This window comes from Chrysemys picta, chromosome 2, assembly GCF_011386835.1.
Source record: "Chrysemys picta bellii isolate R12L10 chromosome 2, ASM1138683v2, whole genome shotgun sequence".
In the NCBI taxonomy this organism is placed as follows: Eukaryota; Metazoa; Chordata; order Testudines; family Emydidae; genus Chrysemys; species Chrysemys picta.
The window spans coordinates 122,084,313-122,110,029 of record NC_088792.1 but is presented as its reverse complement, the minus strand read 5'-3'; the positions used below and the strand labels follow the sequence as shown (position 1 = coordinate 122,110,029).

The 25,717-nt window shown below is 42.5% G+C and overlaps 1 protein-coding gene across 3 annotated transcripts in view; it reads left to right on the top strand.

Annotated features, from left to right (window-relative positions):
* GABBR2 (gamma-aminobutyric acid type B receptor subunit 2) overlaps nucleotides 1–25,717 on the top strand; it is an 877,787-nt gene that overhangs the window by 317,593 nt on the left and 534,477 nt on the right. For all 3 annotated transcript variants that reach the window (XM_065584143.1, XM_065584144.1, XM_065584145.1), the window contains exon 3: nucleotides 11,282–11,452. In XM_065584143.1, the coding sequence (XP_065440215.1) occupies nucleotides 11,282–11,452 (171 nt within the window). The remainder of the gene's footprint in view (nucleotides 1–11,281; nucleotides 11,453–25,717) is intronic.

Genomic DNA, 25,717 nt, shown 5'->3' with positions numbered 1-25,717 from the left:
CGAGTTACCTAGGGTGATGCCTAGTGACACCAACAACTGGAGACACAGAGAGCTGTAAACCTTGGAGCAGCCATTTGTTGCTACACACAGAACTAACCAACAGCCAGCCAAAACTGGCTGGGCTATCCCCTAATAATCTAACACAAGATTCTATTACCACGACAACCAAATACACAATAGACCCAAATTAGGCACTTAGTCTCCCCAGGCATCAGATGGAGAGAGGTAGGCAAAAATGATTCTCAGAAGCCAGCAAGCTAAATGGGGAGCTGCCTAACCCAATAGGAGTGAAATGCTGAGGAGAAGAGTGAGACTCAGGGCCCAGTGCCACAAAGGGACTTAGGTATCTAACCTGATTGGGCCATAGGTACTTAACTGACAGACCAGAGGAAGGTACACATGATTCTTAGCCATAAGCCCCTCCTGATGTTAGGCCCTTAAGCCAGGACAGTCTTTTTTTGTGATAAATGAGAGAGGGATCCATGTTCCCCTTGGTAGCCAATAGCCCAGTGATTAGGGAGGTGGGAGACATGCTGAGGTTGGGGCATGGACTTTAATGCAGTATCCCACAGCCCAGGTGAGCAGCAGCCACTTGGGTTCTGAACCAGGAGGGGTGAAGTCTAAAAACCATACCAAATGTTTCCCAAAATTTTACTGAATAGTATCGGCTCTGGGGCCAGAGGTCAGGGTCCTATTGGACCTGTACAGGCTGTGCATTATAACAGGCCTGGCAGTGCCTTTCCCCAGGCCACCACTGCCCCCTCCCCCATGGCACCCCCAGAGCACCCCCAGAGCTAGCTCCTTGACATGCCCCCACAAGGTGCCCTAAGAACCAGATCTGACTAAATCAGCATCCCCACTTTCCTACAGGCAGTGTGCAGGCAGCCCCGGAGAGGCTGCACCACCCCTACTAGTCAGCAGCAGTAGCAGCTTGAGTGTCTCCTTTGCTCCTGTTCTCTATGGGCAGGGAGAGGAGACCCATCAGCTCTGCACCACACTGCCTCTGAGGCTGCAACAGCAGCACCACTACAGCCGGGGACAAAATCCTACTGAATGGGTTAGGAGCACAATAGGGGCTCTGCTCCTTCTGCTCCCCCCTTGTGGTGATCCTGCAGGTGAGTGCTCTAACTTCCCAGGCTGTTGGGTATTTTGATACACATACATGCAAGCCAGCCAACCCTCAAAATTCCTGTGTGCCACAGCTGTCTTTTGTGCAGGTTAGGTGTGTGCTGAACATGCCGACTGGCTCAGGCCCTGCTCAGAAGAGAAGTAGGGGAATGCCTAGTTTGAGAGTCCTCCCTGAGCTTAGGCATGAGGTAGGGCTCCACGCAGCTCATTAACTGTGGGGAAATATCAGGATTTAAGGGCCTATAAGGACTTGGGCACCTACAGGGTTATGTGGTAGCTGAGAAGTGGTTTGGTGAACATCAGTGCTGCCTAATAGTAGGACTGAGATGCCTACAAAGGTAGGGTTACCATATTTCAGCAAGCAAAAAAGAGGACGGGAGGAGCCCCGCCCTAGCCCCGCCCCTGCCCCTCCCACTTCCCGCCCCCCCAGAACCCCCAACCCTCCCCCGTTCCTTGTCCCCTGACTGCCCCCTCCTGGGACCCCTGCCCCTAACTGCCCCCCAGGACTCCACTCCCTATCTAAGCCTCCCTGCCTCTTGTCCCCTGACTGCCCCAACCCTTATCAACCCCCCCACCCCCAGACAGACCCCTGGGACTCCCACGCCCCATCCAACCACTCCCCACCCCCTGACAGCCCCCCCCCCCAGAACTCCCAACCCATCTAAACCCCTCTGCTCCCTGTCCCCTGACTGCTCCGATCCCTCTCCCCACTCCTGCCCCCTGACAGCTCCCCCCCAGAACTCCCAGCCCCCCACCCCCCCGCTCCTTGTCCCCTGACTGCCCCCTCCTGGGACCCCTGCTCCTAACTGCCCTCCAGAACCCCACCCCCTACCTAAGACTCCCTGTTCCTTGTCCCCTAACTGCCCCCTCCTAAGACCCCCTCCCAACTGCCCCCCAGGACCCTACCCCCTACCTGTACCCTGACTGCCCAAAACTTTCTCCACTCCCCCCAAAAAGCCCCCCCCCGTTTCTTGACTGCCCCCTCCAGAACCTCCCTGCCCCTTCTCCTGCCCCCTGACCCCCTTACCCTGCTGCTCAGAACAGGGTGTTGGGCTCTGTGCGAGCCGAGCCGGACACGTGGCTGCGCTCCCCAGCACAACAAAACCCGGTCCCTGGCCCTGCACAGTGCTGCTGGACCGGGCTGCAGGGGAGAGCTGCCGGCTCAGAATGCAGGGCGGATCCGGCTCCTCTACAGCTGCTCCGGAGTCCAGCCCGGGACTTTCCTGCAGCCCTCCCAGCCGCTCGCTCTGCTCTGCCGGGGAGGGGGGAAATCCCGGACATTGTGAGTGCTTTACAAATTCCCCCCGGACGCTATTTTTAGAACAAAAAGGAGGACATGTCCAGGTAAATCCGGACGAATGGTAACCCTATACAAAGGCATTTAGGCACCTAAGTACCTTTGTGAATCTAGCCCTACAGTGATTCCTTTGGCACTCAGTCTATATTCCACTTTGAATGATGTCTTCCTGTCTTGCTGAAAGTTTTAAACTCTGTTTTTCCCTCTTTGTAGCCTTCTGCTTGTCGCTCATTAGAGTTTGCTCAATCACATCTGTTATACCTGGCTTCTAATCTCTACACTTTATTACTAGCAATTGCTCAAACCTCCAGCTGCTCTCTCTAGTACCTAGATTTTCCAAATAAAGCTTTTTAAAGGTGACCTACAAAGCTTTTTCAATATTTTGAGTATTCCAGTTAGCATATATGTTAAGCTGTGTGTGTGTGTACTCATACATACAAACAAAACTTTTTGTCTGTCTTTTATTCCTCCTTGAAATTTGCTTTTTGGGTACACTCATTAGCCTCAGCATCTCATATAATTTTGTTTTCTGTGAAATAGTGACATCACAAAGTCCGTGGACATATTTATCACTGTGTTATGATCTAAACTGCTCCTTGTTCATGAATTATTCCTCTCCCACTCTCTCTGAACTGGGAGGTGCATTTAGCAAAACAGTGTAGCAATATATAAATATGTATGGGTAAAGATAACATGATAAAAGCTATCTGCATGGTTTGCAAATACTAGTAAGGACAGGAGGAGGAAGAGTTTAATCCCTCTCACTAATGTTTTTCCATAAGATGGGCAAGTTGTGGGGGAGAGGGAAAATAGCCACTATTTTAAAAATCATGAAAGAAACTAAATAAAGCAGAAGTTAATCTTTATACTAAAAGTCATAAAATGAAAAAGTGAACAAACTTGAAAAAAACTTGGCCAGTCACCTTTAAATATAGATCTCCACACTTGTAAACATTTATGAATAGCTAGTGTCAGACACTGGATAGTCAATGCAGGAGGAATATGCATTTATCTACATTCAAACTTTATCCATTAACAATGTCATTAATAATGATTAATAGATAGTGCACCTCTTCTGTAGGGGTTCTAATTTAAAGTCTGACCAAGACGTAATGTTGTGAAAAAGCATGATCACTCTCTTTGTTCTATTGCTATACAAAAGGAAGATGTTCATTCCACCCAATCTCATTTATAATTGATTTGTTCATTTTCCCTCACAGGTGTTTTCTTACAGTAGAGTTATAATTCCTTTTCAATTTTTAGCAAACATCTTAATATTTTTATTGTAAGTATCCATTTTAACATAACTATTTAATAGCACATACAGCTTGTTCAATGGCAAACTCTACAATATACTAATCCATTCATTAGCACTATTGCTATCTTTACTAACTTTCCCATGTGATTAGATTATCTCTACTGTTTTCCTTCCTTTTAATCCCACGGTCTGTCTTCCCTGCTCATATCAGACTTCTTTGGCCAGTTATGATTGATGTCATTTTAATTAGAATATATGGAGTTTTGAGTTCCAAACTTTTCTTCAGTTAACTGAAGCAAATAATAGTAGACTAAATTGATGACTTCCGTTCTGTATATTCTCGTGTGTGTTAATATGATGGATTAAACTAGTTTGCCTATCCCAAAAATCAAACTAGTAAAAGCAGTTTTTTTCCCGTGAGATGCTATTCATTAATGGTTCTATGCCATTTTTTAACTAAATATTTGGACTGTGATATTAGTACAATGGTTGTTCCTTCACACATCTAACTAGGTTTTATTTAAATGACGTGATGATATAGATTGACATAACCTGTGGATCCCATGAGGCTTGGAAGAAAGGTCCCTAAACATCATTCTTATGCTCCAAGACTCATCTGAACTAGGGGTTGTCTCAGTTTATGTCATTATATCACTTAAATGAAACCCTGTTAGTCCTTTGAAAAGGAGGGTGAAGGAAAATGCCTTTCTAATTGAAATGCTCGTATTACATTTAGGGGTATCAAGCAATTAAAAAATTAATCACGATTAATCACGCTGTTAAACAACAATAGAATACTATTTATTTTAAATATTTTGGCTGTTTACTACATTTTCAAATATATTAATTTAAATTACAACACAGAATACAAAGTGTACAGTGCTCACTTTATATTTATTTGTTATTACAAATATTTGCACCGTAAAAACAAAAAAATATATCTTTCAATTCACTTCATACAAGTACTGTAGTGCAATCTCTTTATCATTAAAGTTGAACTTACAAACGTAGAATTAAGTATAAAAAACCTGCATTCAAAATAAAACAATGGAAAAGTTTAGCGCCTACAAGTCCACTCAGTCCTACTTCTTGGTCAGCCAATCTCTCAGACAAACAAGGTTGGTTACAATTTGCAGGAGATGCTGCTGCCTGCTTCTTGTTTACAATGTCACCTGAAAGTGAGAACAGGCATTCACATGGCACTCTTGTAGCTGGTGTTGCAAGATATTTACATGCCAGATGCGCTAAAGATTCATATGTCCCTTCATGCTTCAGCCTCCATTCCAGAGGACATGCTTCCATGCGGATGATGGGTTCTACTTGATAACAATCCAAAGCAGTGCGGACTGACGCATGTTCATTTTCATCATCTGAGTCAGATGCCACCAGAAGAAGGTTGATTTTCTTTTTTGGTGGTTTGGGTTCTGTAGTTTCCGCATCAGAGTGTTACTCTTTTAAGACTTCTAAAAGCATGCTCCACACCTCATCCCTCTCAGATTTTGGACAGCACTTCAGATTCTTAAACCTTGGGTCAAGTGCTGTAGCTATTTTTAGAAATCTGACATCGGTACCTTCTTTGTGTTTTGTCAAATCTGCAGTGAAAGTGTTCTTAAAACAAACAACATGTGCTGGGTCATCATCCGAGACTGCTATAACATGAAATATATGCAGAATGTAGGTAAAACAGAGCAGGAGACCTACAATTCTCCCCCCCAAAGAGTACAGTCACAAATTTAATTGATACATTATTTTTTTAACGAGTATCATCAGCATGCAAGCATGTACTCCGGAATGTGGCCGAAGCATGAAGCATGTGGCCGAAGCATGAAGGGACATCTGAATGTTTACATGCCAGATATGCTAAATACGTTGCAATGCCGGCTACAAAAGTGCCATGTGAATGCCTATTCTCACTTCCAGGTGACATTGTAAATAAGAAGCAGCCAGCAGTATCTCCCGTCAGTGTAAACAAACTTGTTTGTCTTAGCAATTGGCAGAATAAGAAGTAGGACTGAGTGTACTTGTAGGCTCTAAAGTTTTAAACTGTTTTGTTTTTGAGTACAGTTATGTAACCAAAAAAACCCTGCATTTGTAAGTTACACTTTCCCGATAAAGAGATTGCACTTCAGTACTTGTATGAGGTGAATTGAAAAATATTATTTCTTTTGTTTATTATTTTTACAATGCATATATTTTTAATAAAAAATAATAATATAAAGTGAGCACTGTGTACTTTGTATTCTGTTTTGTAATTGAAATAAATATTGAAAATGTAGAAAAACATCCAAAAATATTTAATAAATTTCAAATGGTATTCTATTGTTATAAGTGTGATTAATTGTGATTACTTCTTTTAATCGTGATTAATTTTTTTGTGTTAATTGCGTGAGTTTGCGATTAGTTGACAGCCCTAATTATAGTTTATTTATACACTACACATACTGTCTGCATCTATGGTTGGATGGAGTAGTATTTTCCCCCCAATGACTACTTATACCTGTAGTAGTAGTAGCTCCTTATATCTAGTTCTTTCCTTGTCCACAATATATACCTGCTGGTAAAGAAACATGACAGATCCAAGCTTCTTTGTACTCTACTCCTTCTAGACAGGCACATCTCACTGGGTATGAAACTCAGCTCCTCCCCTCATTTGTGTTGCTGTAAAATCTCAACATCTTTTATTTCTTAAAGAACAACCATATTATTTTCTTTGTTAGTTTTTTATATTGAATTAATTCCCAAATGAAGTCTCTTCCAGTCACCAGGCTTTGTACAGCATAGCTGTCAGCTGCCTTTTCGTGCTGGACTGTTTACTCGAAGAGCTTTTCTCTCTCAACTTGATGTGGAGGTCTTCATTTACAGCTATAGCACCTTAAAGAAAGTTTAACTTTACTCGGCAAACCAGAGAAGCTGGACAGTTCTTTTCACACACTTTCATTCCTTTGCTCTCTGAATTAATTATTTGTAGACTCATGGCAGAATACTAAATTTTATGAAGTAACGAATAAGCCAATCAATGCTGTGAAAGAAAATCAAGGCTACACAATCATAAAATGTACTTTGCTCATAAATTTTGATAGGTGAAGCTTTGCTTTAATTATTTAGAATATTTCACAGTGCAGTGTTAAATGGATAGTAGTATAGGGCTTGAAAAATCCACTCAGCTACTGGCCAGTGAGCAGCAGGAAACTTTCCTTGGTGAGCTATGGAAGGTAAACCAACCATTTCTGCAAACATTAACCTTGTTTTTTTGTTTTTTTTTAAATAGTTTGTAGCCCTTCTGTTTGTGAAAATAACCTCCCAAATATGGACCAAATTCAAACCAATGCAGCATTATTTTCCTGAGTTTAGGGACAGGCTCCTATCTCCTCCAAGCTACATCCAATATTTGTTAACATGCAGGAGTATTTAGATCTGATGTTTTGGTTTAGACCCATCTCTTTTTTTGAATATCAGTATAATATTTCTGGAACAGATTTAAAGAATGCATGGTCCAAAAATGCAAATGTACTTAATAGTGCGCTTGGATACATTTATATACTGCACCTGTGCTCTATCACTCTTCTACTGAGCCTGAAAGATCAGTTTTATTAAGATCTCATTATACAATTTCTGTTGCTTTTTTCAGCATCAACCAAAAATTCTTCTGGCATAAGAACAGTGAATTTTGTATGGATTCTTCTACAAATAAATCACTGTGTGCCATATGTTCCCTTCTGTTATATGATATGGAGAGCACCAATTTTTATCAGATTTTTACAATAAAGAGATTCAAAAGCCATGCATGGGTGACAGTAGCCTCAGAGGCATGTTCTTGGCAGAAGATTTTGAGTATTAAACTTGCTGCAGAAAATAACCACAAGTATCCCATGGATGTCAGAAATGGCGGCATTTTCAGGAAGTAGGTGGGAAGGCCTGGGGCAAAACAGGTACCACATATGCTATCCCCTGAGCAGCTGCATATGGCTTGTCTGAAAGTCATTCACAAAACTCTGCTGCCTTTCAGCAGCAATAATTTTGCACATCAGACAATTCAGCAGGGTTCTTTTGACTTTCTCAGTTCTGCTGTTTCCCAATGCATGGAGGTAGAAACTGGCACCCTTAAGTGTGTACCCAAGTGCGCTGCCCCTACAACAGTGCCAATGTGCAGCAAGTGGCTCGGGATTCGTTTGAGGGTAGATAGAGATATTAAGGGGATGGAGAAAACCCCCCTTAAGTGAGAAAAGAAAAGAAGAAAGAGAAAGTAGGAATATTAGGTTGAAAGTTGGGCAGAAGAAAAGCAGATAGAAGGTAACTTGTGGGAGAGACAGAAAGGAAGTTAGGGGCACTTAGGAGACTCAGGGAAGGAGGATAGCAATTAGAATCCAGGGAAATGGTGATTCAGGAGGAGGACTGGGGAGGTACAGGGAAAGGTAGATGAGGTCTGAGAAAAAGAAATGAGGGCATCATAGGTATTGATGCGTAAGACACCCAATTGGATATCCACAAATGTAGCACACAAATATGAATGGTTGGGAGGCAAGGGGCATTTGGACAACCCTGCAGAGGGTAAGTAAAGTCTTTGTATGAGGAATAACCTGAACCTTTTATAGGTGCAAGAGGAAGTTGAGAGGCCTTCTTAATCCAGGCTGTCTCTTCAGTTCTTAAAGGAGACGGGTATATAATGTGTAGGGTTACCATACGTCCAGTTTTTCCCGGACATGTCCGGCTTTTTGGCAATCAAACCCCCGTCCGGGGGGAATTGCCAAAAAGCCAAACATGTCCGGGAAAATGCCGGCCGGGCACTTCCCCTCCCGCGGCTGCTCTGCTCCTCCCCAGACTCTTCGGCTCTGTTTAAGAGCCGAGCTGCCCGAGCGCTATGGGCTTCAGGCAGCCCCCTTGCCTCCGGACCCCAGCCGCCGGCCGGGCACTTCCCCTCCCGGGCTCCGGCGGCGCAGGGTCCGGAGGCATGGGGGCTGCCCGAAGCCGGTAGCGCTGGGGCAGCTCAGCTCTTAAACAGAGCCGAAGAGTCAGGGGAGGAGCAGAGCCTCCGGCCACGGCGGCTCTGCTCCTCCCCGACTCTTCGGCTCTGTTTAAGAGCCGAGTGCTACGGGCTTCGGGCAGCCCCCATGCCTCCGGACCCTGCGCCGCCGGAGCCCGGGAGGGGAAGTGCCCGGCCGGGGGCGCAGGGTCCAGAGGCATGGGGGCTGCCCGAAGCCCGAGCACTACTGGATTCACGGTTTGCCGGGCAGCCTCCAGACCCTGTGCCCCCGGCTGGACACTTCCCCTCCCGGGCTCCAGCTGTGCTGGGGAAGCGCGGGCCGGGGGCGCAGGGTCTGGGGGCTGCCCGGCAAACCGTGAAGCCGGTAGCGCTCGGGCAGCCCTTTCCGTGTGGCTGGGAGTGGGAGGGAGGAGGGGGCGGAGTTGGGGCGGGGTTGGGGCAGAGTTGGGGCAGGGCTGGGGGTGGGAAATGGGCGGGGCCAGGACCCCGTGGAGGGTCCTCTTTTTTTATTTGTTAAGTATGGTAACCCTGATAATGTGTCACTCTTGAAGTAATACACAGTCAGGAAGGCAGCCTTTCATTTCTTTCCTCCTCCTCCTCCCATTTTTGTTTTTACCCTTCTGACATCCCTGATGAGAGTTGGTGGATTAATGGGCTGCTTCAGAGCTCAGATGATAAGGAGCTGGCCTGTTGATACTTGGACAATTTATTTTATATTTCCTACCATTTCTAACAGAAGTTTAACTGCATTGAGAGTACACTTATAAAGTTTGCAGACGATACCAAGCTGGGAGGGGTTGCAATTGCTTTGGAGGATAGAATTAAAATTCAAAACGATCTGGCCAAACTGGAGAAATGATCTGAAGAAAATAGGATGAAATTCAATAAGGACAAATGCAAAGTACTCCACTTAGGAAAGAACAATCAGTTGCACACATACAAAATGGGAAATGACTGCCTAGGAAGGAGTACTGTGGAACGGGATCTGGGGGTCATACTGGATCACAGACTAAATATGAGTCAACAGTGTAACACTGTTGCAAAAAATGCAAATGTCATTCTGGGATGCATTTGCAGTAGAGTTGTAAGCAAGACACAAGAAGTAATTCTGCTCTACTCCACACTAATTTGTCCTCAACTGGAGTATTGTGTCCAGTTCTGGGTGCCACATTTCAGGAAAGATGTGGACAAATTTGAGAAAGTCCAGAGAATAGCAACAAAAACGATTAAAGGTCTAGAAAACATGGCCTCTGAGGGAAGATTGAAAAAATTGAATTTGTTTAGTCTGGAGAAGAGAAGACTGAGAGGGGACATGATAACCGTTTTCAAGTACATAAAAGGTTGTTACAAGGAGGAGGGAGAAAAATTGTTCTCTTTAACCTCTGAGGGATAGAACAAGAAGCAATGGCCTTAAATTACAGCAAGGATGGCTTAGGTTGAACATTAGGCAAAACTTCCTAACTGTCAGGGTGGTTAAGCACTGGAATAAATTGCCTAGGAAGGTTGTGGAGTCTCCATCATTGCAGATTTTTAAGAGCATGTTGGACAAACACCTGTCAGGGATGGTCTAGATAGTCCTGCCACGAGTTCAGGGGACTGGACTAGAAGACTCTCGAGATCCCTTCCAGTACTACAATACTATGATTGGTGTTGACAACATTGGGAACATAGACTCCAACTGCCATTTTCAGCACTGTCAATTAGAATTGCTCTGAGCCAGTGCCTTAGTTTCCAAAGCACTTTAAAAAACATTTACTCATTACTTCTCAAAAACCCCACTGAGATGTGAGTCTGTATCAGCTCCAATTTACAGAGGAGAAACTTAGTCAGAGAGGTTTAGCCAACGTTTCCAGACGTGTGCCTGGCGTTAGTCATTTAACTCCACATTTAGGCACCCAAGTGGCCTAATTTTAAAAGTTGTGCAAGAGCCAGGGACAATCTGGCTCTGTCCTAATACAACAGTCCAGAGAGAGCCATTGTCTAACTAACACACTTGGAGATTCGGAGCCAGGGACTCCTGAGTGCTTATCTTGGCTGCCTGTTGATTTCCTCCATGGCTTTAGACACCTGAATCCACATGGAGACAACTAAATGGCTTTATTTTTAAATGTTCTGCACACCCACAACTTCCACTGAAGCCACAGAGTGGTGATCAGGATTGGCAGTGGGCTCTGGACCCTTCCTTGTGGAGGGAAGTTGGAGGGATTTCCACAGGGGATTCTTCAGAGGTTTTCTCCCCAAAAGCTTCTTGCCCCTGGTTTTTAATATAGGTGTGGTTAATCTGACCTAGGCAATTTTGTAGTGCAACCCTCTCAAAACTTTAATGAGTCATGAATTTAAATTTGTAGCAGATGGGCTATAATGTTGTGATTTTAATAGGATATATGGTGTTTTTTAAAAGTAGACAAGGTTGAAAAGGTTTATTTCTGAAAAGTAAAAGATGGAAGCAAGATTTCAAAAAGGTTTATTATTTGTTTAACATAAGACAGTCAAAAACTCTCCAAATGCCCATAATTCATCACCTCATGTACTTTGCCTTGCATTAAGTAGGGTAAGCTTCTTATGGGGCCAGCAATTAGATTTCACTCATTGAGATTTCCATTTCTTTGTTTTTCAGCTTTCATTTGCAGCAACAACCCCAGAGTTAGCTGATAAGAAAAAATATCCTTATTTCTTCCGGACAGTGCCATCTGATAATGCAGTGAATCCTGCGATTTTGAAGTTACTCAAATATTATCAATGGAAGAGGGTGGGAACTCTAACCCAGGATGTACAAAGATTCTCTGAGGTAAGAGCTGCTTAACTAATAGTAGAAGAAGGTGGTTTCTAATGTTTAATGCTCAGGGACCTAATTCCATCATTAATGGGAAAAAATGCATCCATTGTTTAAATCTCATTGGTTTTTATTGCCAGATGGCATTTACTGTTCTTAAAGCCTGCTTCTGTTAGGGATTTTGGTACTTGTATAACTATGCTGATGCAGTGTAGATGTGATGCACTGTTGTAAAGTGAGGCTCGGACTGGTTCAAGTTATTCTACTTTGCGCAGGTGCAGCATCTCTCTGCTGGGGATTTGTACTCTGTTGTAACAACACTGTTGCAAAAAATTCCTTTATGTAGACAAGCCATCAGTGTTTGGAAACCTTAACTAATTTCTTCAATGTGGAGCACTGCAGTGGGACTGGGATCCCACAGCTCCTGCAGGACCTGCTGCCATAATAGCGGGAGTGGGATTAAAGAATAGTCCTGCACGGGGCTCTACCCAACATCTAGTGTTCTACCTTTCAAGATTTTAGGCTATTTCTTCACTGCAAAAAAGGTGTATTTTGTACTTTAAGGTAAAACCACCCAGGGTTTATCTATTAGCTAGCTACATAAGGTAAAGACTACCTAGAATTTTACATCAATATAGCTCTCTTGTAGTACAAAATACACCTTTTTGCAATAAAAAATGCCCTGGAGTTCTAATTACATCCTCATTTGACTCTTTTGATTTGTAAAGTATATATACTTTTGAAGGAATTTTATCTTTGTTTGGTTATTGGTTTGGCTACCTAGGCCAAATCTAGGCTCAGCCTGTTCCTACATTTAAGCCTGTAGCATCAGTTTGCGCATTTGCAAATCTAGTGTCAAAACCTGCTTTTGTGCTAAGTGTATGCTTGAGAAGCTATGATCTAGAGGGGAATGAGGAGGTAGAACTAGTTGCACCCTTTTATTTTCACTCCCCTTATCTGTACTTCACTTCTTATGATCCTGGAGGGGGTTAACCCTCTGCCCCGTCTTTCTCTCTCTCTGGTCTTCTCGTCATTATGAAAAAAAGTGCTAGCTAACATAGGTTAAAATCCTAGTGTAGAAAGAAAATTTTGGTTTTAACATGTTATCTGGTTCAGATAAACTGTCACCCTCCACATCTGCCTTTTCTATACTAGGATTTTAACATGTATTAGGTAGCACCTGACAAAACCACACTTTTTTCCTAGTGTACACATGCTGTTTCTCCCTCTTCCTCTGCTGAGATCATATCCAAAAGGAATGTTATACCTAACTGAATTAAAGACATTTTCATTCTTCTTGAGAGTTAAGTGTCGCCCTTCTGTGTGCAGATGGCCGATTTAATTGCCGCACATTGTATTAAACTTGAGGTAGTGAAAGATCCTGTTAACACCTCACTTGCATCCAAGTGGCTTATGTATAACAAACTGAGCCATGATTCCTTGGGACCACTAAAATTTAACCCTTTTCTCTTACAGTTTAATATGGAGCTTCTGCCTTTTCTTTCAGTTTCATGCAAATAATAAAATTATAGAATATAGAAAAACCCAGAAAGCTCTATTATGTCCATTTGGAACGTCTTTCCTCTGGAGGCACACCAAGTAATTCTGATGCTTCTTGTGTAATTCCAGTTTATTTAAATAAAACTAGATTGCTGGATTTTTTAAAAAAGTGCAAAGAATATTTAGTCAAAATATATCTTAAACTTACACTCACTGTGTAAAACTCTGATACACACAGGTTGTAAATCTGTTTCTTCTAAGGAATGTCAATGAAAATGCCAGATGACAGGAAATGACAGGTATATTATCTCAGTGTGGGCAGCCATGAGTATTGGAGAAGTGGTGAAGAAATAAAATTAGGAGTGCATCTGAATATGGTTTTGAAGTAGGCTACTAGATACCAGTATATATATCACACATCAATCCCTCCACTATTCTAATGGTTTTTGCTGGATTTTTCTGCATTTCCTCCAATCTACCTATATACACAACTTTGTGGCTTTAGAGTACTTAGAACTAAAAGCTATATTCTAGGTGTGATCCCACAAGTACCTGAAGAGAGACTGCTATGTCCTTGTTCTGTGGTATAAGGCCTCCACCTATGCAACCTAAAATCATCTCTTTTTACTGCTGTTTGCATTTTGGCATCATGTCTAATATGTTGTCTGCTACGCTGCTGCTGCTGCTTTTTAAGTATGTCCCCTCCATTGAGTACTTGTGTTTGGGATTATTTTTAAAATAAATTGTGTTTGTGCTCTGCCTATATTTCTAACCGTGGTTCCTTTGTATTATTTCTCTGCCCTTGACTGGAGTTCCCAGTTTAGTACCATCAATGTAGGTGGCATTTTGAAAAGAAGGAAGAAATGAAAAGTGTGTAAAGCTAGTGAAATTAGCTAATGATGTGAAGAAGAAAAGATAGTTAAAGTCTTCCTACTTCCTAGTTTTTTTTATGGATTTGCCATCTGCCAGAAAAATAATTTAATCTGCTTGGGTGGGAGGGGTGGAGTTATGTGGGTCTAAAGATTTGTGTTACCACAGTAGACTGGGATATCAAATGTTAAAACTTTCTGTGTCCAGCACAAGATGCTGCAGTGTTCCCACTTCCACATTTTAAATGATAATAGAACAAAACTGTTGAAAATACAGCAGCTTTATGACTACCAATGCGCAAGTGCACTGTGTGTGTGAGAGAGAGGGTTTGAGTCACGCGAGAGTGAGGAGACATGCGATGTTATCAATCTAATCTATATGTGTTCTCTGTCTAGATACAAGTGACTGGGGGGGAGAGGGGGCGTTTGTGGAGTTGCCTTGTAATTGGGGGAGGGGTTGTGGCAGGCTTGCCTTGTGGGGTGGATGCTGGTTTTTTGGCATTTCAAAGGTGGTAACCCTAGTGCCAGTGCAACCCACACACCTCCTGGGTGTGGTGGTCTGTCCCATCCAGTGGCACCAAGACCACTTAGAGAGAGAGAGATAAAATGAGTCTGCTCTACAGCCTTAACTAACAGCCAGTTGGCTTTTAGCTCATGCACTAAGCTCCAGAGGTCCCCGGTTTGATCCTGCCTGCCGATGACTGGGGTCTGTTGGCATTACACCAGCAGCAGCTTCCACTACGGCATGGATGTTATCCGGCCACTGGAAGCACTGCTGGCACAGCACTTGGGCCTGATCCACATGCCAGACTCTCCATGCGCTGATGCAGAAGTTGGGGCTTGATTAGGGGTTTGGAACGGGTCCCATATGAGGAGAGATTAAAGACACTAGGACTTTTCTGCTTGGAAAAGAGGAGACTAAGGGGGGATATGATAGAGGTATATAAAATAATGAGTGGTGTGGAGAAAGTGAATAAGGAAAAGTTATTTACTTGTTCCCATAATATAAGAACTAGGGGCCACCAAATGAAATTAATAGGCAGCAGGTTTAAAGCAAATAAAAGGAAGTTCTTCTTCACACAGCGCACAACCTGTGGAACTCCTTGCCTGAGGAGGTTGAGAAGGGTAGGACTATAACAGGGTTTAAAAGAACTAGATAAATTCATGGAGGTTAAGTCCATTAATAGCTATTAGCCAGGATGGGTAAGGAATGGTGTCCCTAGCCTCTGTTTGTTTGTCAGAGGGTGGAGATGGATGGCAGGAGAGAGATCACTTGATCATTACCTGTTAGGTTCACTCCCTCTGGGGCACCTGGCATTGGCCACTGTCCGTAGACAGGATACTGGGCTGGATGGACCTTTGGTCTGATCCAGTATGGCCGTTCTTATGTTCCTTTTGGCTCCGGGAAGCAGGATGCACCTGAGGCTCACCAGCAGGGAAGGGTAAGGACGGGGACCAGGGTGAAGCTTCAGTTTCTAACTGGATTTGAGGTGTGGAGTGCATTGCAGTAGTCTAGTCATGAAGAGACCAAGACATGGATTACAATAAGAGTGTTTCGTGTTCACGTCCAAAAGAAAGCAGATTGTGGTGAGACCATTCTAGAGGCCTCTGATCTCAATATTTGACAGTCTGTGTATGGACTTGGCTTTGGCACAGAGGGTAAAATGTTCAAAATGTTCAAAATCACCTAAGTGCCAGAAGTTTTAAAGGTATTTTGACACCTAAAGAGGCACATTGGCACATAGGGCTAGATTCACAAAGGCACTTAGGCACTGCATGTTTCATGATCAGTGGAGCTGGAGTCAGTGGGCCCATGATTCCTGGAGGGAATGTTATTCTAGTGACACCAATAGAATTAGTGGAGGGTTGGCAACCCTAGTAGGCAATGTCTCGTGAGACAGATTCTAAGACATGCAGAATGTGGCAAAAGATTCAAGAGAAAGGATGAAAGCCCTCGGGCACAAAACACCCCCAGAAGTACATGTAGTGAGACAACAGCAAAGCAGAGCAGGTGGCCAGGGTTACATACTCAGAGTAAGATTCCTTTACTATGGGAGACAGCATGACCAGGCGTGATGGGGTATATAAACCCCGCACTAGCATGAAAGGGATTAAGAAGCTGCTTTGGGCTGAAATGGCCCTGACCTGCCACACCTGCCAATCATGCCCGGACTGGAGGAGGAGTTAAAAAGAGGGAACTCCACTCAGCTGAGGGACAACCTTGGGAAGGGAACAGACTGTTGAGTTTCTCCAGCCCTGAAGAGAGGACATCCAGCCTCAAGAGCCCCTGCCGTCACAGAAGGAGGGTGCAGAACCCCTGAGTGGAATGGGGAAAAGGATTGAGACTTGCGCTGGAGCCCCAGTGGATTCTGAAGCTGGCATGGATTATCCCAAGGCCCTTCTGAAGTAAGAGAGGCCCATATTTTAGAGGGAGCTGCTTACAGATTTTTCTTTACCTTTTTTTTGTTTAACCCTGTTTGCTGACTACGAGCAGTTTTCTGGTTTCACCTGGGATCCTGAGAGGGGACCAGACAGTCAAGAGGCCTTAGCAAGAGGTTTGAGAGGCAGCCAATAGAACGACACACAGCAACACCTGCCGTGTTGAGGGAATAATTGGACTAATCTGCACAGATTTCCCACATAGCCTAAAGGGGGCGATGTGACTTGAACAGATTTGTGACAGCAGATAAAGCAGAAATGCTCATAACTAGGACAGCAGTGCAAGGAATGTGGCAAATGGAACCATTTTAGTAGTGTGTGTGAGAGAGCAGAGGAAAATCTCAAAGATTTAGTCAGAGTTGTACAAGAGGGGATGGCACATCAGACAGCAGCAATGATATCATGACTCTCTCTTTGAGTCTGAAAGCATAGGTTCAGGCTATCAGGAAAGCAACAATGGACAACAACAACCTCGGTGCATGCCACAATATTAATAGGGAATACCCTGTATGATTTCAGCTGGCTAGTAAGGCCTTCTGCTGTGAGATTTTTTCAGGGTGATTTGGATTCAAACATGCCCATTGCAAAGAGTGGGCATAATCTAATAATGTACTATGAGAGCATAATGCAGCCCATAGGAAAATGTAAACTCATAATAATTAACCCATAGAAAACAGATGGTACCAACTGCAGTTTGTGATGGTGGATAGTAAGGACTGCAGACCCTTCTTGGGGAATACAGTCATACAAGCCATAGATTTGATCATGATTCAGCATCAAAACTTTATAGCTGTAGTTTAAGAAGAAGGAGGGGACAATGGAGAGAATTTTAAAAACATATGGGGATGTTTTCAAAGGCAGTGGGTGCCTTAAAGAAAAGCAGCAACTGGTAGTAGATCCCACAGTGTATGCTTGTCATGAAGGAAAATTCCAGTGGCACTATGTAAATCTAGTATACAAGGAGCTGGAACATCTGCAGAGCAGGAGTATCACAGCTAGGCTTGGCTTGGGAGGATTTGACTTTAATTGATGAAGGTTGGGAAAAGTTGATTTCAGCTGACATGCTGAAATTGATGGGAAAAAAATCAATAATTGGCATAAGTGCAGCCTCTCTCCTCCCACAACATTGCACCTGTTGGGGCTGGGTGTCATTGTCATGGACCTGCTCTCTCACTCACCATTTGGGAGTGCCAGGGGTCTCTGCTCTGCCCCACCAGGACCTTCTCACTCATTTCTGTGGCAGTGGAGCTGCAGAGGGATCTCTGCCTAGCCACAGGGCAGCTGACACCTGATCCCTGCAGGTGCAAGGTGCAGGAGGGAGGGCTGGTGGGGCAGAGACCCTCAGCCAGGACTGCAAGGAGGAGGAGCAGCTCCCCCATAGGAGCCATTAAGCAGCAAGGTGGCCTCCCTTCACTATTGAAAGGTCGTCCAGGCTGCTGACACTCTGCAGAAACGTAAATAAAAACAGATAAATATTGAAAAAAAGATTAAAAACCAGATTTTTTCCATTGAAATTTTAAAAAATATTGAATACTGCCAAGTATAGTCATAGTACATGTAGAGGCCTGTATAGTCTGGGTAAGCATCATGGTGGTGGTAGAGAAGCCATCAGACAAATTACACATCTGCATAGATCCAAAGCCACTGATCTGGACATTGTAAAGATTCCACTGCCTACTGCCCACCATTGATGGTATATTGCCAGAACCTTCCAAAGCCAGAATCCTTGTGATGTGAGGAGTGAGTTTTGGTGCATAAATCTGGATTAAGAGTCCAGCAGGCTGATAACCTTTGCAACACCATTTGGTCACTATAGATGGCTTCACATGCATAAGCCAAGCACCAGAGTTGTTCCAGAGAAGCCTCACGTAAGCACTGGAAGGACTGCCTGGGGGGGAGGAAGCTGAATAATTGCTGCCTTCACCTATAATGAGGATGCTATCTGCAATGAGAGAAAGGTGAACGACACCATGACAGAAAACTACAAGCCTTTCTACAGCAACGCAGGGACAAGAACTCAATCCAAAAAAATGTGACAAACAGATTGAGGTGACTTACATTGACCATCTGCTCACAGCAGAGAGACTGAAAGCAGACCCCACCAAGATCAAAGCAGTCAGAGACATGCCAGATCCAGTGGATGTGGAAGGGGTATAACGCTTCATAGGAATGATACATTTTATGTCCAAGTTCTGTCTACACCTTGCTGCGGTAGCAGAGCCCATATGTCATGTCACAAGGCCAGATGTTGAGTGGGACTGGACAGGTCCCAAACAGGAAGCATTTGATCTGCTGAAATAAATTATAATGGATGCCCTGGTCTTTAAGTACTACCAGCCAGCCACTGACATTGCATCACAGAAGAGACTGGGTGTCTCTCTTTTACAGGAGCAGCCAATCACATATGCTTGCAGAGCCCTGTCAGAGACAGAACAGGGCTACATCCAAATAGAAAGACAGCTTCTAGCTGTGGTATAGAGCGATTCCATCAGCACACCTGTGGCCACTCAGTGATCGTGCAATCAGACAGTCATCGTAGACCCTTCTTAGTGCTCCAGAGAGATTGCTGCACATGTTGATGTGCCTCTAGCGCTACTAGGTAGAGATTAGACATTGTCCAGGATGATTATTGGTGTTAGCTGACACCCTGAGCAGGGCATATATATCCAGCATCAGCGACTTGAGGGAAGGGGATCAGGAGACTGAATTCATTAGTATGCTTCACTGTCGTCCAATTTCAACAGCAAAGCTGATGGAAATCAGAGGCTACAGAAAAGGACATCAAACTACACACAGTCAAGAGAGCGATACTAGCAGGGTGACCAGGAGACAAAAGCCAAGTGCTGGTGGGAGCAGAACTATATTTTCAAATGAAAGATGAGCTGAGTGTTCAGGATGGAACTAACTCCCATTGATTTCAGCTCCTACTAATTTCAATAGGACTTAGGCACCTAAGCTGTTTCGGCACTTTGAAAATCCCACGAGGCACTTACCTGCATCTTTAGACATGTAAATGCTCTGAAAACCTGGCACATGGTGACCAACAATTATCCATTAGTTTACTAACTACAAAAGCTAATACTGCTTTGTGAAATAAAACAGTTTTGAATGCAAAACATGTTTTGATAAATTTTTCTTATGTATCAAGCGCATTTAAGGTAGTTTTATTTAGCTAATACACAAAACCAGCTTTTTTTAAATTATTTGTAATTGAATTACTGTTTCCATCCAAATGCAGTTCAAGACAAATCATGAGTAAAACATGGTCATCTAATAAATAAGAAATGCATTATTTCTAACAAAACAAAAATTTAAAAATTAAGAATCTGAATCTTTTTGAGCTATATAATTGCTTAATAAATGGTCTATAGATATAACATATCCTCCTGATTAGCAAAAAGAAGTACCACATTTAGTATAAAGGCTATATTTAGTTCAAATTAACATGTTTTATTGGTTATATGAACCAATGAGAATGAACCTTTCTTTAGGAAGATAACTTAGAATTATAAATGCAAAAGAAGATTCAAATTATTTAAATCCAGGTTTCCTGCTTGCTGATTTAAATCATAATTAAAATCTGTGATTTAAATCACTTGGATTTGAATCAATCCATCATGCCCTTTACAGATTCTGAGCAGTTTGTACTGCACCAAAGATGCAAAAGGAAAAGCTCTGATTGAGAATCTGGTGCTGTATCTGTTCTAGGAATAAATGAAGGACTTTAATAAAAAATCTAGAACAAACAAATATATAAATCTACAACTTTACAATAAAGTGTTACGCACTCAGAATCTCAACAGCAACTTCATTTAAGAAAGAGTGGACACAAACTACTTTCAGTTAAGATGTGTTTTTGATATATATTACACTGTATAGCTTACAACCTTTCTGTTGTTTTCCAGTCATTTCCTTCACTCTAGCTTTGTTTGGTTAATTTTAGTTTGTATGATGCCCTGATGTGCTATCAACTAACACTAATTTGCCTGCAGCTTAGCGAAGTCTCATCTTTCCACCTCTGTCAGGTCTAATGAGTTCAAAAAAAGTGTTTGCTGTGGCATTAATAGATCAGAAGAGTGATCTGTGTTATCCTTGTCACTCTTCCTTGATCAGTCCTGAAGCTAACCTCCAAACCATTTTGGCCTTTTTTGTCCTGCATAGTATAATGGAAAAATAGAAGTATTTGTTAGCTAGTTTCTTCCCGTGAATTCTATCACCCTTGTTTTTTTATTTTGTTTTTTGTTTTGTTTTCCCAACACTTCAGGACAAATGCCTGTCACAAGGGAACAGACAGACAAATGCGGTCATCTCAGCCCCAGGTAAATAGTGAGGAGGCTAAGGTGGGACTGATTTTCTGAAAGGAGAGGGATCGGGTTTGAGAATGTTTGCCCTCTCACTTGAAAACTAGTGACTTCCCATCTGCCTGTTCTCTAATACAGTAACCGCTTTTGGGATTACCTCTGTCCACCACTTTGCAACACACACACAAACACTCTCTCTTTCTCTCTGCTGGTTATGTTTTTTTGGAGTCGAATCTTAAATTGAAAACAAAATGTGGGGATATCTGTTCATACTCTTGTTTTGTTCCTTCAGAGAAATCCATTCTTTACCAACACTAAATGACTCAATTATGGAGGCACCCGGTAATGACAAAATAATTGTGCAAAATTGGGCCTTAAATGGGGTTTGATTCCTGTGTTTTTCTAAAAGTGAACGGCCAATCAGCAAGGAACTTTACCCAGGGTTCATTTTTATGCCCTTTGAGTTCTCTGAGGCTTCTGTGTGGTTTCTCCACATAATACTTTAATGGAAAGTATTTTAAATTTAGCTGTGGCTGAAACCTTTCCTCGGTAGCCCTCCTGCCTATTGTTTGACCGATATCTCTGTAAAAACAAACAAAACAAACAAACAAACAAACTGAGGGGGTCTATCAGAGAGACAAAGTTGGTGAGGTAATATCTTTTATTGGACCAACTTATGAAGTTGGGCTAATAAATTATTACCTTGCCCACATTCTCCCTAATATTCTGGGACCATCTTGGCTACAACAACACTGCAGACAGAGTGTATCAGGCATTTTCTGCCCCCCGCTGGAGGCAATGGCTTAAAAAAAAAACAACGTTCAGGCTGGGCTAACAAAAAGACGTGGTCCTCTAGAGGCCTAGAAGGGCCAGGAGGGGACAATGTTCAATCAGGAACCAGACGGCCATTTAAGAAGACTTTCCGGCTGGTTCCCTGGGGCAGTGCTGGGTGAGGCTGGGACAGGAGAGGTGCTCATCAGTTATAGTCCAGAACCTCAGTGCCGGGTCAGGGCCTCACAGTGCTTAATTTAGGTCAGGGCTTGGCAGGGTGAGCCCCGGCACCTCTAGGCTTGGCAGTTCATAGCCCCAGCACCTTTTGGGCTTGCTGCATCAGTTGTGAATGTACAAAATTACTTGAGCCCTGGCACCCAGTTGCATGAGCCTTGGCACCTCTTTTGTTACAAATTAAGCACAGGGACCTTAGCCACAAGTGTTGTGATCAAGCAGTTACCTTTTATGTTTATTTGCTAGATAGTGTCTCAGAATGAGTGTGCAAAATATCTGCCCTGGGGTTATCTCCTTAGCTGACAAGTGTAGGCCTAACTCCCAGCCTTCAGCATAACTACTTCCACAAAGCCTCATACTAATACCACAGACCTTTAATCATAGCAAGCCTAATAAGCAATTTATTTATGTTCACCTATTTGCACCCCCCCATGCATGTTCCAAATAATAACCAATACACCCTGTCAATGTTATGGTCTATAATGTCATTCTACCTTTAGCAAGCATAAAATCACTAATGAGGTATGATGCATGGCCACAGTCAGTTCAGGAGTCAACAGAAAATATCATTTTACCCATTTTATTCACATGGGAACTGAAGTACAAAGAGGCAAGAGGGGAATTGGAATAAGGGAAGCTCAGCTGCAGCCTTAACTATGGAAAATGCACCATCATTCCCAGGTCATAAAATAGGTCTGTTCCAGGGTATTTTAAGGAAAAAGTTATGGGAGCTGGGACATAGATGTAACTGGATTTTTTCTGCATATATTTAGACTTAAGGCCAGAAGGGACCATTATGATAATCTAGTCTAACCTCCTGAATAGTACAGGGCAGAGGCCAGAGAATTTCATCCATTAATTTCTGCATCTAGATCAATAGCTTCTAGCTCAACTACAGTATGTGTTTTAAAAAGACATCTAATTTTGACTTGATTTCTCCAAGTGATGGGGAATTTACCACATCACTGGTTATTTGTTCTAATGGCTAAAAAAATTCTTATTTCCAGTTCGAACTTTGGCTTCAACTTCCATAAGAACGTAAGACTGGCCCTACTGGGTCAAACCAAAGGTCCATCTAGCCCAGTATCCCATTTTCCGACAGTGGCCAGATCCAGGTGCCCTAGAGGGAATGAACAGAACAGGTAATCATCAAGTGATCCACCCCCTGTTGCTCATTCCCAGCTTCTGGCAGACAGAGGCTAGGGACCCCACTCCTGCCCATCCTGGCTAATAGCCATTAATGGACCTATCCTCCATGAATTTATCTAGTTCTTTTTTGAACCCTGTTATGGTTTGGCCTTCACAACATCCTCTGACAAGGAGTTCCACAGGTTGACTGTGCGTTGTGTGAGGAAATACTTCCTTTTATTTGTTTTAAATCTGCTGCCTATTAATTTCATTTGGTGAACCCTAGTTCTTGTGTTATGAGAAGTAGTAAACAACACTTCCTTATCTACTTTCTCTATACCAGTCACGATTTTATAAACCTCAATCATATCTCCCCTTAGCCATTTCTTTTCCAAGCGAAAAGTCCCAGTCTTATTAATCTCTCCTCATACGGAAGCTGTTCCATACCCCTAATCATTTTTGTTGCCCTTTTCTGAACCTTTTCCAATTCCAATATATCTTTTTTGAGATGGGGCAACCACATCTGCACACAGTATTCAAGATGTGGGCGTACCATGGATTTATATAGAGGCAACATGATATTTTCTGTCCTATTATAATTATCTATCCCTTTCTTAATTATTCCCAGCATTCTGTTCGCTTTTTTGACTGCTGCTGCACATTGAATGGATGTTTTCAGAGAACGATCCACAATGACTCCAAGATCTGTTTCTTGAGTGGTAACAGCTAATTTAGACCCCATCATTGTATATGTATAGTTGGGATTATGCTTTCCAATGTGCATTATTTTGCAATTATCAGCATTAAATTTCATCTGCCATTTTGTTACCCAGTCAACCAGTTTTGCGAGATCCTTGTGTAGCTCTTCGCAGTCTGTCTGGGTCTTAACTAACTTTAGTAATTTTGTATCATCTGCAAATTTTGCCACCTCACTGTTTATGAATAAGTTGAATAGGACAGGTCCCAGAACAGACTTCTGGGGGACACCACTATTTACCTCTCTCCATTCTGAAAACTTACCATTTATACTTACCCTTTGTTTCCTATCTTTTAACCAGTTACCAATCCATGAGAGCACCTTCCCTCTTTTCCTGTGGCAGCTTACTTTGTGTAAGAGCCTTTGGTGAGGGACCTTGTAAAAGGCTTTCTGAAAATCTAAGTACACTATATCCACTGGATCCCCTTTCATCATATCTGCTTATATGTTTGTCTGTTAGATTAAAGAATCATGATCTAACAAGTCATCTCCCCGTGTAGGTATTTATAGACCATGATTAAATCCCCCCGTAACTCTTCTTCAAGCTACTTTTAGATGTAAGGTGTATTTTCCAGACTACAAATCATTGCTGTGGCTTTTCTCTATAGCCTATAATTTTTTAGTATCCTTTTTAGCTTGTAAACCAGAATTGGGCCTAGTGGGCTTGATTCATAGGAGTTCTCCATGGAAAAGCCTCCAGCTGCTTTAGTCACATAGTGAACCAGAGAATCCAGCACAGTATTCCAGTAGTGTTCTTCCAATGCTATATATTTTGCTTATCATCTCCTTACTCCTGCTCAATGTTCCCCTGTTAATAAATCCAAGAATTATTAGCCCTTTTTTGCGACACTTGCACTGAGTCCCCATGTTCAGTTGATTAGCCACAATACTTCCGAACACCTTTTTGAGTCACTGTTTTCCAAAATACAGTCCCCTATCCTGTAAGTAAGATTTACATTATTTTTTTCCTAGATGATTGACTGCACATATGGCTGTATTAAAACTCACATTGTTTGTTTGTTTGTACCCAATTTACCAAGTGATCCAGATTGCTCCTGTCCTCATTGTTATCTACTGCCCCACCAATCTGTGTGTCATACTTAAACTTTATCAGAAATGCTTTTATATTTTCTTCCACATCATTCATTAAAAATATCAAATAGCATTGGGCTGAGAACCAAATCTCTGCAGGGCCTCCATTAGAAAACCTGCTTCTAGTTGATATTTGCCCATTAACTATGTTTTGAGCCAGATTTAAAAACAGTTAATATGTGATGTACAGATTTTGTACAGTGATTGATTTACCAAAAAACCAAACCAAATATCCACCACCACAACTATTTGGTACCAAATCAAATGACTTACCCAGAATACTAAGTGTATTACATGAATACTTCACCTAACTTTTATCAACTACACTTTTGATCCTGCCAGTGAATGGCATTAAGTATTTTTGAGAAGACTTGTCTTCCATGAAACCATGTTTATTGCTATTAATTGTATTACATTCCTATAGCTTTAATGATAAAGTCCTGTATCAGAAGTTCAATTTTTTTTCCTGGGATCGATGTCAGGCTAACCAGCTTGCAGTTACCCAGGTCATTCAGTTTACACTTTGTAAATTTTGGTATGCCATTGGCTTTATGAAAACACATTTCTCCAGAGATTATCCAGAAATCCCTGGGTGCAAAAGTTTGGATACTCAGATTAATACAGATACAAAACCCACATTAACAGATAATTATTTAGATTGCAAAGTCAAGCACTGGAAAATTAGGAAATGGCTGGATTTATGGCTTGCTATTCACCTGGATGTCCATCCTGTTCATTGAATGAGGCAAGAGTCCTGTGAAGAATGGGGGAGGGGGAAAAGAAGGAAGTATGTGATCATGTAATTAAAGACTATATTGTAATATATGCACACGAGGGGGCTGAATTAAGGTTGCAAGGACAACTATAAATCTGAGATTTCCTAACTTTTGAGTACTTGACTTTGAAGCCTTAATGGTGGTTTTTAATGTATTTTCTAGGGGTTTTTTTTGTTTGTTTTTTTAAGAGAAGGGTAAAAATAAATTCTCTTACATGCAACAACCCCCATCATGTGCCAACAGCAGTGTTTGAACCCTGAATCTTTAGCATTGTAATACAGACAGCTACTACCTGAGCTATAGGACTATATCAGCTGGTGATAGGGTAAGGCTGGTCTCCCAGAAGAATAAAGGGCAGCTAGGGCTGGGGATTTAGTCAGAGGGAAACCCTCACCTAGCTTGCCCTAGTACAC